The sequence below is a fragment of the Mucor mucedo genome (assembly GCF_025094135.1).
Source record: "Mucor mucedo strain NRRL 3635 chromosome Unknown EV154scaffold_138, whole genome shotgun sequence".
Classification (NCBI taxonomy): Eukaryota; Fungi; Mucoromycota; class Mucoromycetes; order Mucorales; family Mucoraceae; genus Mucor; species Mucor mucedo.
The window spans coordinates 1-12,020 of NW_026252422.1; the positions used below are offsets into that span (position 1 = coordinate 1).

Here is a 12,020-nt window from a genome sequence, read left to right on the forward strand (position 1 = left end):
AGTGAATGCAGAAGATCGAGCACAGATACCTCGGTTTCGAGTCAAAGAGAAAATGAACCTACAGAATCAAGTCTGTTAAGTAGTCGAAGAACCAGTAAAACAAGCTCCATTTTGCTGGAAGAACCTACCGCCATTCCTTGTTATAAGAAGATAAAGGAAGATGGCGATTTAGAGGATTATGATGATATCATAGAACAAGATGAATCGGATTATTCAGATAATCTCGTGTTAAGATCTGCTATCTGTAATTCTCTTGTGCGTCTTGCTTTAAACGGGTAAGCCTTTTTTTTTTTTGTACACGTCAAAAAATAATTATATACAAAAAAAAAAAAATAACCAAAAAAAAAAAATTATCTTTTTTGCATGAATTTGTGGGGTATTCTATAGACCCTTTCAAAGTCCTCTTGACCTTAACGGAAAAAAGCAAGTCCTACACATTGGGTACGTTTATATATATATGTATAAAAAGAATGATACAAAGCAAAACTTTCAATTAAATATATATAAAAAAAAAAGGTGTGGAAATGGTGACTGGTGTGTGGATATTGCTAAACTCTTTCCAAAATGGTTAGTGGTAGGCATGGACGATAAATCCGGCAGTCCAATTCGTGATCATCGCAAGGTTCCCAAAAACTTTAAATATCTTCTTTGCTATCATGATGTATTACGAACCCTGACTGAAATACCCAATGAATCTTTTGATTTAGTTTACAGTCGCTTCATGATGTTCAATTACAATGATGAGGATTATGCTCGCTTGATCAGGGAATGTCATCGTATTTGTAAACCCGGTGGGTTTGTGGAATTTTATGAATTAAATTTAAGGATTTATGGTAATCCACGTGCGGGTCCAGTCACCTATCGGATGAACTCAAAAGGTGAAAAAAAAAATAGATCGATGTCATCCCTATAGTTACTAAAAAGATTATATAAACATTTGACTCACTTGTAGTGATGATGGATATGGAAGAACGCAAGTTAAACCCACGTTTAGGTAGAAATTTAGGCGAGATGGTATCGCAAGTCTTCAACAGGTCTTCACAAGTACCTAAAGAAACCGATTCAGACAACACCAAGAATCACAAAAAGGACCACTTTAATTCGAATTATACCTCTTTACCTATGGGCAAGTGGGGTGGTCGATTAGGGGTCATGTTTCGTGACGATGTCTATGAAATATTCTCTTCCTTTGAAGAGCTGTCTGAAGTAGTTATCGATACTGTTAGTGCAGAAATAGAAGTACGAAAATCCTTTATGAATCTACACTATGTTTATGCTCAGAAAAACCTGATGGATTCTTTACCAGAGTTAGACTCGCTTGACTGCAATACTGTCTAACATTTTGTATATATATATATATGTCACACTTTAGAAATACTTGTATTAATAACAATAATAACCCCTCCCTACTCTGACGCATGATTGTTGATTACATAAAATAACGTGCACTGACCTTGAAGTGATGACAAACAAGTGTGTTTATTGGCTCTCTGGAAAACATGCATACGTTGTGTAACCTGGATGACTAAAGGGAATCCATAAACAATGAGAGGGGGCCAAAAAAAAAAAAAAAAAAAAAGGTTGTGAAGGACCGGATTTATAATTTCAAAAAAAAAAAAAGGGTGGAGTGTGTGATTTTAACTGCTGTTTTAAAAACAGGTTCGTCATGCATAAACAGGCAATGAACTTGGAAAAGCTTAGTCACCCATGATGAAAGACTACTACGATTAATAATTAGTGAAATGTGACACCATTTTCACTTTTGATTGCAAAATTTCTTTTTTATATAAAAATACGCCTTTTTTTTATTATTGTTGTTATTGTTGTTATCCTATATCTCATATTCCATTTATAAAAAACAAAATAAAATGTCCACTCCTCAACAAATTGTAGAAGAAACTATTCAACAAAACCGCGTTGTTGTCTTTTCAAAGAGTTATTGTCGTAAGTGATTCAAAAAAAAAAAAAAAAGAACCTATTCATTTATAACTCAAATCTTTTATCACTTCCCCCCAAAAAGCTTACTGTAAAAAGGCAAAGGCACTTTTAACATCGTTGGATATTCAATTTGCCTCCATTGAATTAGATTTAGACCGTAAGTATTTTACTGATTATTCAGGACACCCCCTTTTTTTGACTTACGACTGTGATTTTATTTAGCCCAAGGCGCTGCTATTCAAGATTATCTTTTGGAGAAAACCGGTCAACGTACAGTTCCAAATGTCTTTGTTTCACAAAAGCATCTCGGTGGTTCTGATGATTTAGCCAAAGCAAATGAAGATGGCACCCTCCAAAAACTTTTAGCAAATTAAATGAATAATAAAAAAAAATGCATGTTTAACAATTTTAGATAAAACATGACAGTTGTGTGTGTGTGTGTGTCTTTTTAACAGCATTTCTTATCATGAGTGAAGGAAAACGCTGTTTTTTAATGACTGTGAATTTGGATCAAATTTATTGTTGTGTGTGTACAATAAGGATAAATAAATTTAACGGCGGGGGGACATATAGTTGCTTATGTAAATGTTTGTACGATCTTTCCAAGTAACTGTCAGTTTGTGTTATCAGATGTAAAAAAAAAAAAAAAAGAAGGTGTGGCACATATACTAATATTAAAAAACAGCATCTCACCCCCGCTTTCTGTTTAGTCATAAAAGATTTACGATTGGGCCCAACCCAAGGAATTCACATGGATTGGGTAATTTTCTCTCCACAAAAAAAAATAAAGCTGAGACGGGCATTGAAAGTTTTAGTTCAATTCGTTACTCATCCGAATTACAATCAATCCCTGCGCTTTTTATAAAAAATCTGACATTTTCTTTTTTTATATTTTCTCTCTTATCTCTTTTTTTATTTTATCAGAAAAGAAAAGAAAAAATGAAGTCTTACACTGTGGAAGAAGTAGCTCAACATAATACAGCCCAAGATATTTGGATTATTGTGAATGGAAAAGTTTTTGATTTAACCAAGTTTATTAATGAACATCCCGGTGGAAAGAAGGTGCTTTTGAAAAAAGCAGGCAAAGATGCTTCCAAGGAATTCAAAACCTTTCACAATGAAGCAATTATGCAACGTGTAGGTCTTCCTATGCAAATCGGTGTCATTGGTACCCCACAAGAAAAAGAGCAACCTAAGCCTATTGTTGTTCAGGACAAAGTCGTACCTGTCAAACAATCCGTCGATATTCATCAACTTGTATCTGGAGATCATGCCAAATTTGGTGAAGGTATTCCCTATGGCGATCCAACTTGGTATCAAGAGTGGAACAGGTAAAGGGCCAAAAAAAAAAAAAAAAAAAAATGTCTTTTAACCATTGTTTATTATGTCAGCCCTTATTATAATGAATCTCATATCAAACTCCGTAAAGAAATCCGTGAATTTGTTGATAAGGAAGTCATGCCTTTCTGTCATGAATGGAGTGAAGCCAAAGCCATTCCTCGTGCCATCGTAAAACGTGCTGCCGAAATGGGTCTCTTGAACGCAGTTTCTGGTGCTGCTAAAAACCCCAAGAACGCCTCTCTCATGACCTACCCTTTACCAGGCGGTATCAAGCCTGAAGATTTTGATATCTTTCATGAATTTGTCTGTGTTGACGAAATCGCTCGTTGTGGTTCTGGTGGCTTTATCTGGGCTCTCTCGGGTGGTTTAGGCATTGGTTTACCTCCCGTGTTAAATTTCGCGACCAAGGAAATCAGAGAAAAGGTCGTACCTGGCTGTCTTGCCGGTGATAAGTTTATTGCTTTGGCTATCACTGAACCTTCCGCTGGATCCGATGTCGCTAATTTAAAGACAACCGCTGTGGATATGGGAGATCATTACATCTTGAACGGTGAAAAGAAGTGGATCACCCAAGGTGCTTATGCAGATTATTATACCGTTGCTTGTCGTACCGGTGGTCAAGGCATGGGTGGTGTCTCACTCTTGTTGGTCGAACGTACCATGCCCGGTGTCGTAAGTGTTTTTTTTTTTAAAAAAAAAAAAAGTACTTCCTACCCCCCTTACCCAAATAGACTAAATATGTTTTACTTGAATTAGACTGCTCGTTACATGGATACTCAAGGCATGTGGGGATCTGGCACGAGTTATATCACCTTTGAAGACGTAAGTGGGCCCTCTTTTATGTTTTTTTCTTTCCTGTTATACATGTATATTTATTGTGATTTCTTTTTAAAATACTCAGGTCAAAGTACCCAAGGGTCATATCATTGGTAAGGTCAACCAAGGTTTCAAGTACATCATGCACAACTTCAATCATGAGCGTATCGGTATTATTATGCAAGCCAACCGTCTCGCGCGTGTCTGTATTGAAGAATCATTAAAGGTAAAAATTTTTTTTTATACGGATGGATGAATAAAGTGTAAAGAAAAAAAAAAAAAAAAATGGCTTACAATTTGATAATTTAGTACTCCATGAAGAGAAAGACATTTGGTGTGAGTTTGATTGAACACGCTGTGATTCGAAATAAATTTGGTCACATGATCCGTCAATGTGAATCCACACATGCCTGGTTAGAAAGTGTTTTATATCAATTGCATACCCAACCTGAAAAGGTGACACCCAACCTTTTGGCAGGACCTGTTGCCCTGCTAAAGGCACAAGCGACACAAACCTTTGAATATTGTGCTCGTGAAGCAGCTCAGATCTTTGGTGGGTTGGCCTATACGCGTGGTGGACAAGGTGAAAAGGTGGAACGCTTATACAGAGAAGTCAGAGGTAAAAAAGCTGGATAGATCAAATGTTATGCAGGAAAGGAAAAAAGACACTTATTTTTTTGTTTATGTTATAGCTTATGCCATTCCTGGTGGTTCTGAAGGTGAGTTTAATATATACAAAATGTATGTACATTGACTAAACAGGTTCTCCCCCCACCCTTTTTTTTTTTTATATGTAGAAATCATGTTGGATTTAGGTGTCCGACAAGCATTAAAGCAAGCTTTAGAGGCTTCTAAACCCAAATTATAAACTAACACCTTGATAATGTACCCCTTATTTCTCACAACAATAAACTTTTTTTTTTTTATTATTCTTAAACACGAGACTTTGTTATACACATCTTTACCGCGTGACAGATCGCCTTTGTGAAACATCACCGATCTTTTTTTTTTTAAGAGAGAGAAAGAGAAAGAGAAAGAGAGAGGTCGATCTTTTAAATAATCGAATAAGGTTTTGGGTTGTTCCCACAAACATAAAAGTTGAAACTCGCAAAGTAAATTGAAAAACATACGTCATGCTCACGCACGAAAGAGCATTTGGGGGGGTGAGGGTTTCCCTTGAATGCTTTATTTAAAGAAAAAATGGGTTAGTTCATTGATAAATCAAGAAAAAGAAAAACTTTGATGTGTGATCTCATCATTTTATCTAATATAGAAAGGGGGGGAAATATATAAAAATAAAATTACGTCAAAACAAGTCTCATATATTTTGTCCAGACCGTTGTTCAAGATGAGTCTAATTTATGAATCAAAAAGGGGGGACTCTCTCTCTCTCTGTTTTTAAGCAGTGTATTGTTTGGGCGATCTAAAAATTATAGTCTTGGGAAGAAAAAGAAAAAATTAGATAGCTTAAAAAAAGACGTCATTAGCATGGTTGACATGTTTAAAAATACGGGATCGTTCCAGACTTTAAATTAACCAATGGAAAGACTTGGATTTATTTAGTATGGTTTTGTGCATCCGATTTATACATATTCATGTATTAAATGCCGCGTTCAATGTGCGGTAAAAAAGAGAGAGATATTTTAATCATGACCGATTTTACTTTACTGCCTTATTTAACACATCATCAAAAAGAAAGAGTTGGGGTTTTTTTATGAAAAAAGTTTATTTGTGATACATGATTTTCTAATAACAGGGCCAAGAATATATTTATGCAAAAAAGGGGGAGAATTAAATAGAGGTGGTGGTGGTGGTGTTGGTGTTGGTGGTGGATATATGAGCAGCTTCATATTGAAGGGTTTCAAGCCTTTCCTTGTATTGTGATAACTGTTCGTTCAACATGTGGATATAGACGACCGATCCTTTTAATATTGAGCCCTTGTTTAATTTGCCTTCACACATATTGTCAGGTAACAGTTGGCCTAAACTCTTGATATTATCATTGATATTGTTTCGTCTTCTTCTTTCAACTACATATTTAAAAAACATGTCAGAATTTTCATCCTTTTTTTTTTTTTTAAAAAAAAACAGCAAGCTACAGTACCAGCATTATGTGATTCTCGACGGTATCTTTTTTTCTCTACCACAGGTCGATGATTATGTTGAAGCACGCCACTAACAAAATAAAATAATAATAAAAAATGTCATTTAAGGTTAAAACATGAAACACTTGGTTTTCTTTTCAAAACCCCCTTTGTTGTGCTCGTGCACCTCACACACACCCAATTTTTTTTTTTTTTTTACCTCTTTTTAAGCGCTTCTTTAGCACAGGTGGATTTCTCCGTATCGCGACTCTTTTTGTCCAAGTTGGAGCAAGTAGAGGGAGCCGATGAAGATTGACTGATGTTTTCTTCTCGGGTATGCATCGTCATGATAGGTTGTCGATTCATACTACTGTCAATAAACAAAGAAGCTGTATCTTCTGTTTTCAATCCATGATGTGTAGATGTATGTTGATAGAATCCATGACTCGCCGCCGCCGCTGCTGCTGCTGCTGAAGAAGAAGATTTATCATAATACATTGATGCTTGCGATCCATAATTAGGTTGTGGCCGAAACTCATCTTGGGGAGGTGATAAAATATACGATGCCTTACTCTCTCTCTTTTTATGATGTGATTCCCACATCATTCCTGCACCGGAAGAAGAAGGTGATGGACTGGGATCACAGAATGGGTCTTGTTGTGGTGCGTAGGAGTGTAACGAGTGTCCTGGATGACGTATTTGATGCTGATGTTGCTGCTGTTGCTGTTGCTGTTGCTGCTGCTGCTGTTGATGGTGGTGATGATGATGCTGTTGTTGCTGTTGTAAATGAATGTTGTATAGATTGATAGTGGGTGCTGTGGGGTATTCAGATGAAGCATCCATTTCTTTTGATTTGTAAGAAAAAAAAAAGAGAGAGAGAGAGATAGAAAAGAGAAGGGAGAGAAGAGTAAGATAACTATTAAAATAATAAACAGGTAAAAAAAAAAAACAAATGAAACAAGAGAAGCAGTCAAAACTGTAATTCAAGGAGCTTCTGTAACCTGCGGATTGAACTCTCTTTTTTTTTTTTATTATTATTTCATTTCGAAACACCAAAAGAAAAATATCTTTATTTTTTTTTTAGAAAAAATATAATTATAAGCAAAAAAGAAGGTAGATTTTTTATTATAAGAAAGACGGTCTAGATATCATAAATATTATTTTATCACAGGCTCGAAACACATCGAGTGTGAGTCCGTGTGAAGAGAGAGAGAGTTTCTACATGGCGGATTCCGCAAACATCATTGTGGCGGCGGCCCCTGCGGCAGCCCCTGAATTATCCGAGGGAGCATTTCCAGCACTACCATGACCTGTTTCAGCTCCATGAGGTGATGTTCTGCAATCAACGTCATCATCTTCCGCCGTAAACGGTCTTCGTTTATTCATCCCTTCCAGTCCATAAGCGGCCTTGTCGCCCTGATTATAGCTTTCGGCGGGGGCATCATTGGGTGGAGAAGGTCCACCGGTATAAGGTTGAGAGGGTAAAGTGTAAGAGATCTCAAGTCGTTCGGTTTCATCCTTGATCTCCATCATAAAATTATTGTGTCGAAGCCAGCGACCACCGGCATCTTGCCAATTTTGGGTATGTTCAAAGTAAAACGAAATATTAATGGCATTTTGGTTTTGGAAACTAATCACATTGGCTGAAGTCGCATTCGTGGTATACAGTTTGGGGTATTGATTGCACCATTGGACCATATGTTCGGTGAGTTTTCTGATCTTCCAAGCGGGAGTGGTGAAGGCGATTTGGAGATCTACGGTAGAGGGTGTGTGTGTGTGTTGTAAGTTGATATGTTTTTTTTTAAATGTTTTTTTTTTTTTTTAAAGGTCTAATATATTACCAACTCCCTCGCTTGTTCTGCCGGATCTTCTGACGTTGATGATGTATTGTGTGGTGAGTACCGAATTCTTTGCGTAGACGATCGATCCATCCCATTTACTGTATTGAACATATCAAGTTAGTATATGTGTCATACATGTAATAAATAAATAAAAATAAATAAAAAAACTTACAGGAAGGTGGTAACCAAGAGTCCGACGTTGTGTACAACCCAATTTTCACCTTGTATAAACACACGATCTCCAGAATCGAAAGGATGCTGAGTGAGAAAAAAAAAAATTTTAGCATCCTTATTGTTAATTAATTAAAAAAAAAAAACACTTACTGTAACAAATACAAAGATAATAGCCTCAAAGGCATCCTTGGCAGAGGTACCAAATACAAAACTAGCGGCAATAAAACCACTCCAGAGAGGCATCAGATCCGTACCGACATTGACACCAAATGCAGCACAGACAATGACGACCCAGATAATGATAAAGACAATCATGCCAATGACATCCAATTTACCCGTGGCTTGCGATAGATCTCGCATAGATCGTGTCAGATTCTTACGTTCACGGTAAATTCGAATACAGCCAGACCTTAATTCTCTTCTACTAATGTCACCATTACCATCCGTATCAAACAGCTCAAACGCATTCTTGGCTTCCAACGTCGTGTTGAAAAATGGGTACAGATCAGCTTCCACAATGTAATCCCGATTACTATCAGGTCCCAATAAATTATGGTAGATCTTTTTGGCCAGATTCTTGGCTTGTTGTGTCGAGTTTTGTCCTTGCAGGTTATTCGGGTGATTCTTAATCCCACCTTGTGATACAAATTTATTATAACCACCCTTAATCAACTTTCTAGGAATAGCCGTTGTACTGAGTCCAAAATCACGGGTTGCACCAAGGAACCCCTTTTCGTCTTGGCTATTTCGAGAAAACCATGTGTTTTCTCTGTTCAAGGAGGGAGGGGACATGGATCTTGATTTGCTGTCATCTTCTTCTTGGCTAGATGGATGTCCACCGTGACGCTTCATCTTGTGTGCAAACTTGGTCATGATACCCTTCTTCTTGATACCTTCGTCTTGACTTTCAGCAGGCAACTTGTTCATGACATCTTCCGCACTATTTTCACGACTGCGAGTCATCTCATGAAAGTCATGTTTTTCATCGTCCGAGCGGTTCTGGCGATCTTCCAAGGGAGGAATCGCAATTAAGGTATCCATATTTTGGCTGGGTGGAAATTTGACATTGGATTTGGATTCATAACCATTGGCACCACCATTGGACATGATGGATTTATTGACGACATTGGTGTTACCATGATGATTGCCATGGAAATATTGGCCCTCATCCATTGAATGGGATCGACTGGGTGTGTTTGTTGTTGTACCACTGGGCGTATTACCACCCGTGGCAGTGGCCTTGGGCTTCTTACGGATACGTTTCAATAAGAACTCTTGAGGGTTCTTCTTTTTCATCTTTCTTAAGCGATCCAAGATACGAAGTGCCTTGTCATTGACCTTGATTCGATCACCATACGCTTTCCTAAAAAAAAAAAAAAAAAAAAAAAAAAAGATAATAGATGAGATTAATATATGTGTTTCTATGTAGAGTGAATCGGTCATTCAATCTTACTTGTGGAAAGATGTAACTATAGTAAAGTGTCAGTACAACAATACAGAAGGGGAAAATCATAAAAGAGCTTACCGATGAGTTGCAAAATAAACTTTTCAATAAATAAAAATAAGGTTGCAAAGAAAATGGATTCCCAGACACTGAAAAAGATTTTGACAAAACCCGGTTCCGAAGCATATTCATCTCCGTTTTCGGTGGAATTGATTATGGGTAATGGGCACTGACCTCGAATAAAGGCCCATGAACCCCATGCCCATGCTGAAATAATGAACAGTTTAATGTATACACGCAAAGCCATGTAGTACTAAAAAAAAAAAAAAGTTAATTTTTTTTTTTAATTGTTAGTCAGTATGGCTCAATTAGGCAAGTCAAAAAAAAAAAAATGAAACTCACTGATAATCTCATGCGGAGGACTTCAATCGATTGTGGTCTAATATAGCTAACACTCTTTTTGATGGCCCATGGGACGAATTCGACGAATAATTGAGACATGAAACCAATACACCACATAAAGGCAATCCAGGTAAACCATAACTGAAGACTGTATGAAGTTAAGCTGGTATCCTCTCTTTTGCGGTAAACGACAAAGACCGCGACATCAATGGAGATAAAGATCAATGCAAACAGGACGATACAGAACCAAGCGATGTGAGACGAGTTCTCTGATAAGCAAATGATGACCCCACTACGAGAGAGAGCGCCGCCCTTTTTCTTGTCAGCTTCATCTTTTTTATCCATTTCATCGTCATCGTCTTCACGACCAGCCCAATCAAATTCGTCGTTTAAGGTACGGCCATCGATATCATTGGAAGGCAAAATAAGGGCAGGACCTGCTAATGCTTCCAAGGGTACCTGAGAGGGTATGCCATCGTCAATCAAGAACTTATCATCATGGAATTCTTCGTCTGTGCTAAATCCAGATAAGGTTCGATTATTCAATGGTCGCCGGGTGGGTTGGGGCGTTTCCATTTCTTCTTGCGTTGTTATTTTGGTAGAGTGATCGACCTTGTTTATATCTTTGTGTTCCTCCATTTTTCTGTATAATAATAAAAAAAAAAAAAAAAAAAATCCGCACTGGATTTTTTATAGTTGAAAAGAAAAAAAAAAGAGAAAGAAAAAAAAAAATAGTGAAAAAAATAAAAAAAAATAAAAACTTTTTCTTTTTTATACAAAAAAAAAAAAAAAAAAAAATTTAGATCCATTCGATAGTTGTGTACGCTGAGAGGACAATAATTGTTTAAACTAGTTCTCGGGGTTTTCTTTTGCAGTTCAGCCCGGGGAACCTATTGTATGTCCCCCCCCCCCAAAAAAAAAAAAACAATTACGTTTTCCGATTCGGGATTTCTACTTAACTACCACACACAGCGCACTTTTTTTCTCTCATGACAACATTTTAAGTTTTTTCTGGGTCAGGTTTCACATCTTTATTTCTGTCATTTACGTCATATTTCCCCCCTGTTTTCAGTTACACATTTAAGAAGATCGCTTGTCTTTGGCAGATCTCGACACTGTCTCTAGCTCGGTATCACACACTAAAAATTCATAGAACAATGGTGCCAAGGGGATGGTAGCGGCATGCCAAAGTGAATGTGCATCCACTACTTGACCTATCGGAGGGAAATCAAATATTTCGAGGCACATGGCAAGTGTCACCATCACCACTGAAGCTCCCACCATCCATGCAAAAGGTCTTCTTTCACTATTACCCCATCGTGTATATTGCTTCACTGACCATATCAACCAAAGGCTCGTTTGACATGTTCCCACTACAATACACACCATCATGTTATATCCATAATCAAATCGGGCCATACTGGATAAATACATCACATGTGTCACATACGCAACCACACACATCGCCGTCCAAAGTACTGCCCATACACCACGTAAATAAAAAATGCGCACCACCGCCACACATAATCCATACAGAATATATAAACCTGCACTAAAATAATCCAGACGCTCCGTCCATGCAGTGTCCCGGATATGGAACACCGTACTCCACAACCAGGCATTCATCCCTACCATGCACGTCACCAAATAAAACTTTTTCAAGAAGTAACTGTCCGGTGCTTTCGTCTGAATCACCTTAAAGTAATGGCAATGGACCAACCCGTTCAAGATGGAAAATAGCACAGAAGCGGGTTCTTGAATTCCGTATAATCGTTGAAAGGGCCATTTGCCATGGTACTGATGAATATAGCGTTCGTTTTGAATGGCACGTTCAGTAATGGAATGCATACAATGGTATCCACAGTCTTGTTTCACGGTCCAACGTAATAATCGCAAGTACAGTGGTAATTGGTGGTACTCGGTTTGGGAAACGCATTGAGCGACACATTGTTGGTATTCAGGTTGACGATCGCCACTGGA

General features: G+C 37.5%; 6 protein-coding genes across 6 annotated transcripts; 3 read left to right on the plus strand and 3 right to left on the minus strand.

Annotated features, from left to right (window-relative positions):
* Positions 1 to 517: 517 nt before the first annotated feature.
* EV154DRAFT_400874 (uncharacterized protein) lies at positions 518 to 1,272 on the plus strand (the record flags this gene model as incomplete). The annotated part of the gene is made up of 3 exons (XM_051595279.1): positions 518 to 878; positions 953 to 1,023; positions 1,078 to 1,272. Coding segments are annotated over 3 exons (627 nt in total), but the record flags the coding sequence as incomplete, so codon positions are not given.
* Positions 1,273 to 1,608: 336 nt separating this feature from the next.
* On the plus strand, positions 1,609 to 2,364 carry EV154DRAFT_525115 (glutaredoxin-1). Its single transcript, XM_051603251.1, has 3 exons — positions 1,609 to 1,944; positions 2,021 to 2,095; positions 2,161 to 2,364. The coding sequence occupies exons 1-3, from the start codon at positions 1,869 to 1,871 to the stop codon at positions 2,310 to 2,312; spliced, it is 303 nt and encodes a 100-aa protein (XP_051452665.1). The 5' UTR covers positions 1,609 to 1,868; the 3' UTR covers positions 2,313 to 2,364.
* A 407-nt stretch (positions 2,365 to 2,771) lies between these two features.
* EV154DRAFT_525116 (acyl-CoA dehydrogenase/oxidase) lies at positions 2,772 to 4,998 on the plus strand. The gene is made up of 7 exons (XM_051603252.1): positions 2,772 to 3,269; positions 3,330 to 3,951; positions 4,036 to 4,101; positions 4,181 to 4,321; positions 4,405 to 4,714; positions 4,788 to 4,814; positions 4,893 to 4,998. The coding sequence occupies exons 1-7, from the start codon at positions 2,878 to 2,880 to the stop codon at positions 4,961 to 4,963; spliced, it is 1,629 nt and encodes a 542-aa protein (XP_051452666.1). The 5' UTR covers positions 2,772 to 2,877; the 3' UTR covers positions 4,964 to 4,998.
* Positions 4,999 to 5,788: 790 nt separating this feature from the next.
* Positions 5,789 to 7,027, minus strand: EV154DRAFT_525120 (uncharacterized protein). Its single transcript, XM_051603253.1, has 3 exons — positions 6,400 to 7,027; positions 6,200 to 6,270; positions 5,789 to 6,125 (listed from the first exon to the last, which is right to left on the minus strand). Exons 1-3 carry the CDS (start codon positions 7,020 to 7,022, stop codon positions 5,887 to 5,889), a joined length of 933 nt encoding a protein of 310 aa, XP_051452667.1. The 5' UTR covers positions 7,023 to 7,027; the 3' UTR covers positions 5,789 to 5,886.
* A 244-nt stretch (positions 7,028 to 7,271) lies between these two features.
* Positions 7,272 to 10,772, minus strand: EV154DRAFT_525122 (Mechanosensitive ion channel-domain-containing protein). Its single transcript, XM_051603254.1, has 7 exons — positions 10,041 to 10,772; positions 9,720 to 9,951; positions 9,648 to 9,663; positions 8,345 to 9,557; positions 8,193 to 8,278; positions 8,021 to 8,118; positions 7,272 to 7,933 (listed from the first exon to the last, which is right to left on the minus strand). The coding sequence occupies exons 1-7, from the start codon at positions 10,677 to 10,679 to the stop codon at positions 7,398 to 7,400; spliced, it is 2,820 nt and encodes a 939-aa protein (XP_051452668.1). The 5' UTR covers positions 10,680 to 10,772; the 3' UTR covers positions 7,272 to 7,397.
* A 399-nt stretch (positions 10,773 to 11,171) lies between these two features.
* On the minus strand, positions 11,172 to 12,020 carry EV154DRAFT_407942 (Per1-like protein; the record flags this gene model as incomplete). Its single annotated transcript, XM_051595348.1, has 1 exon — positions 11,172 to 12,020. A coding segment is annotated over one exon (849 nt), but the record flags the coding sequence as incomplete, so codon positions are not given.

Excerpts from the sequence above, each read along its gene's own strand:
- EV154DRAFT_525115 (XM_051603251.1), top strand. The coding sequence starts at position 1,869 with ATGTCCACTCCTCAACAAATTGTAGAAGAAACTATTCAACAAAACCGC. Across the intron at positions 1,945-2,020 it reads CTTTTCAAAGAGTTATTGTC|CTTACTGTAAAAAGGCAAAG; the intron begins GTAAGTGATTCA and ends CCCCCCAAAAAG. Across the intron at positions 2,096-2,160 it reads CATTGAATTAGATTTAGACC|CCCAAGGCGCTGCTATTCAA; the intron begins GTAAGTATTTTA and ends GATTTTATTTAG.
- EV154DRAFT_525116 (XM_051603252.1), top strand. The coding sequence starts at position 2,878 with ATGAAGTCTTACACTGTGGAAGAAGTAGCTCAACATAATACAGCCCAA. Across the intron at positions 4,102-4,180 it reads GTTATATCACCTTTGAAGAC|GTCAAAGTACCCAAGGGTCA; the intron begins GTAAGTGGGCCC and ends TAAAATACTCAG. Across the intron at positions 4,322-4,404 it reads GTATTGAAGAATCATTAAAG|TACTCCATGAAGAGAAAGAC; the intron begins GTAAAAATTTTT and ends TTGATAATTTAG.
- EV154DRAFT_525120 (XM_051603253.1), bottom strand. The coding sequence starts at position 7,022 with ATGGATGCTTCATCTGAATACCCCACAGCACCCACTATCAATCTATAC. Across the intron at positions 6,271-6,399 it reads AAAGAAGCGCTTAAAAAGAG|TGGCGTGCTTCAACATAATC; the intron begins GTAAAAAAAAAA and ends TTATTTTGTTAG. Across the intron at positions 6,126-6,199 it reads TCGAGAATCACATAATGCTG|TTGAAAGAAGAAGACGAAAC; the intron begins GTACTGTAGCTT and ends TTAAATATGTAG.
- EV154DRAFT_525122 (XM_051603254.1), bottom strand. The coding sequence starts at position 10,679 with ATGGAGGAACACAAAGATATAAACAAGGTCGATCACTCTACCAAAATA. Across the intron at positions 9,952-10,040 it reads TCCTCCGCATGAGATTATCA|TACTACATGGCTTTGCGTGT; the intron begins GTGAGTTTCATT and ends TTTTTTTTTTAG. Across the intron at positions 7,934-8,020 it reads CAGAACAAGCGAGGGAGTTG|ATCTCCAAATCGCCTTCACC; the intron begins GTAATATATTAG and ends CCTCTACCGTAG.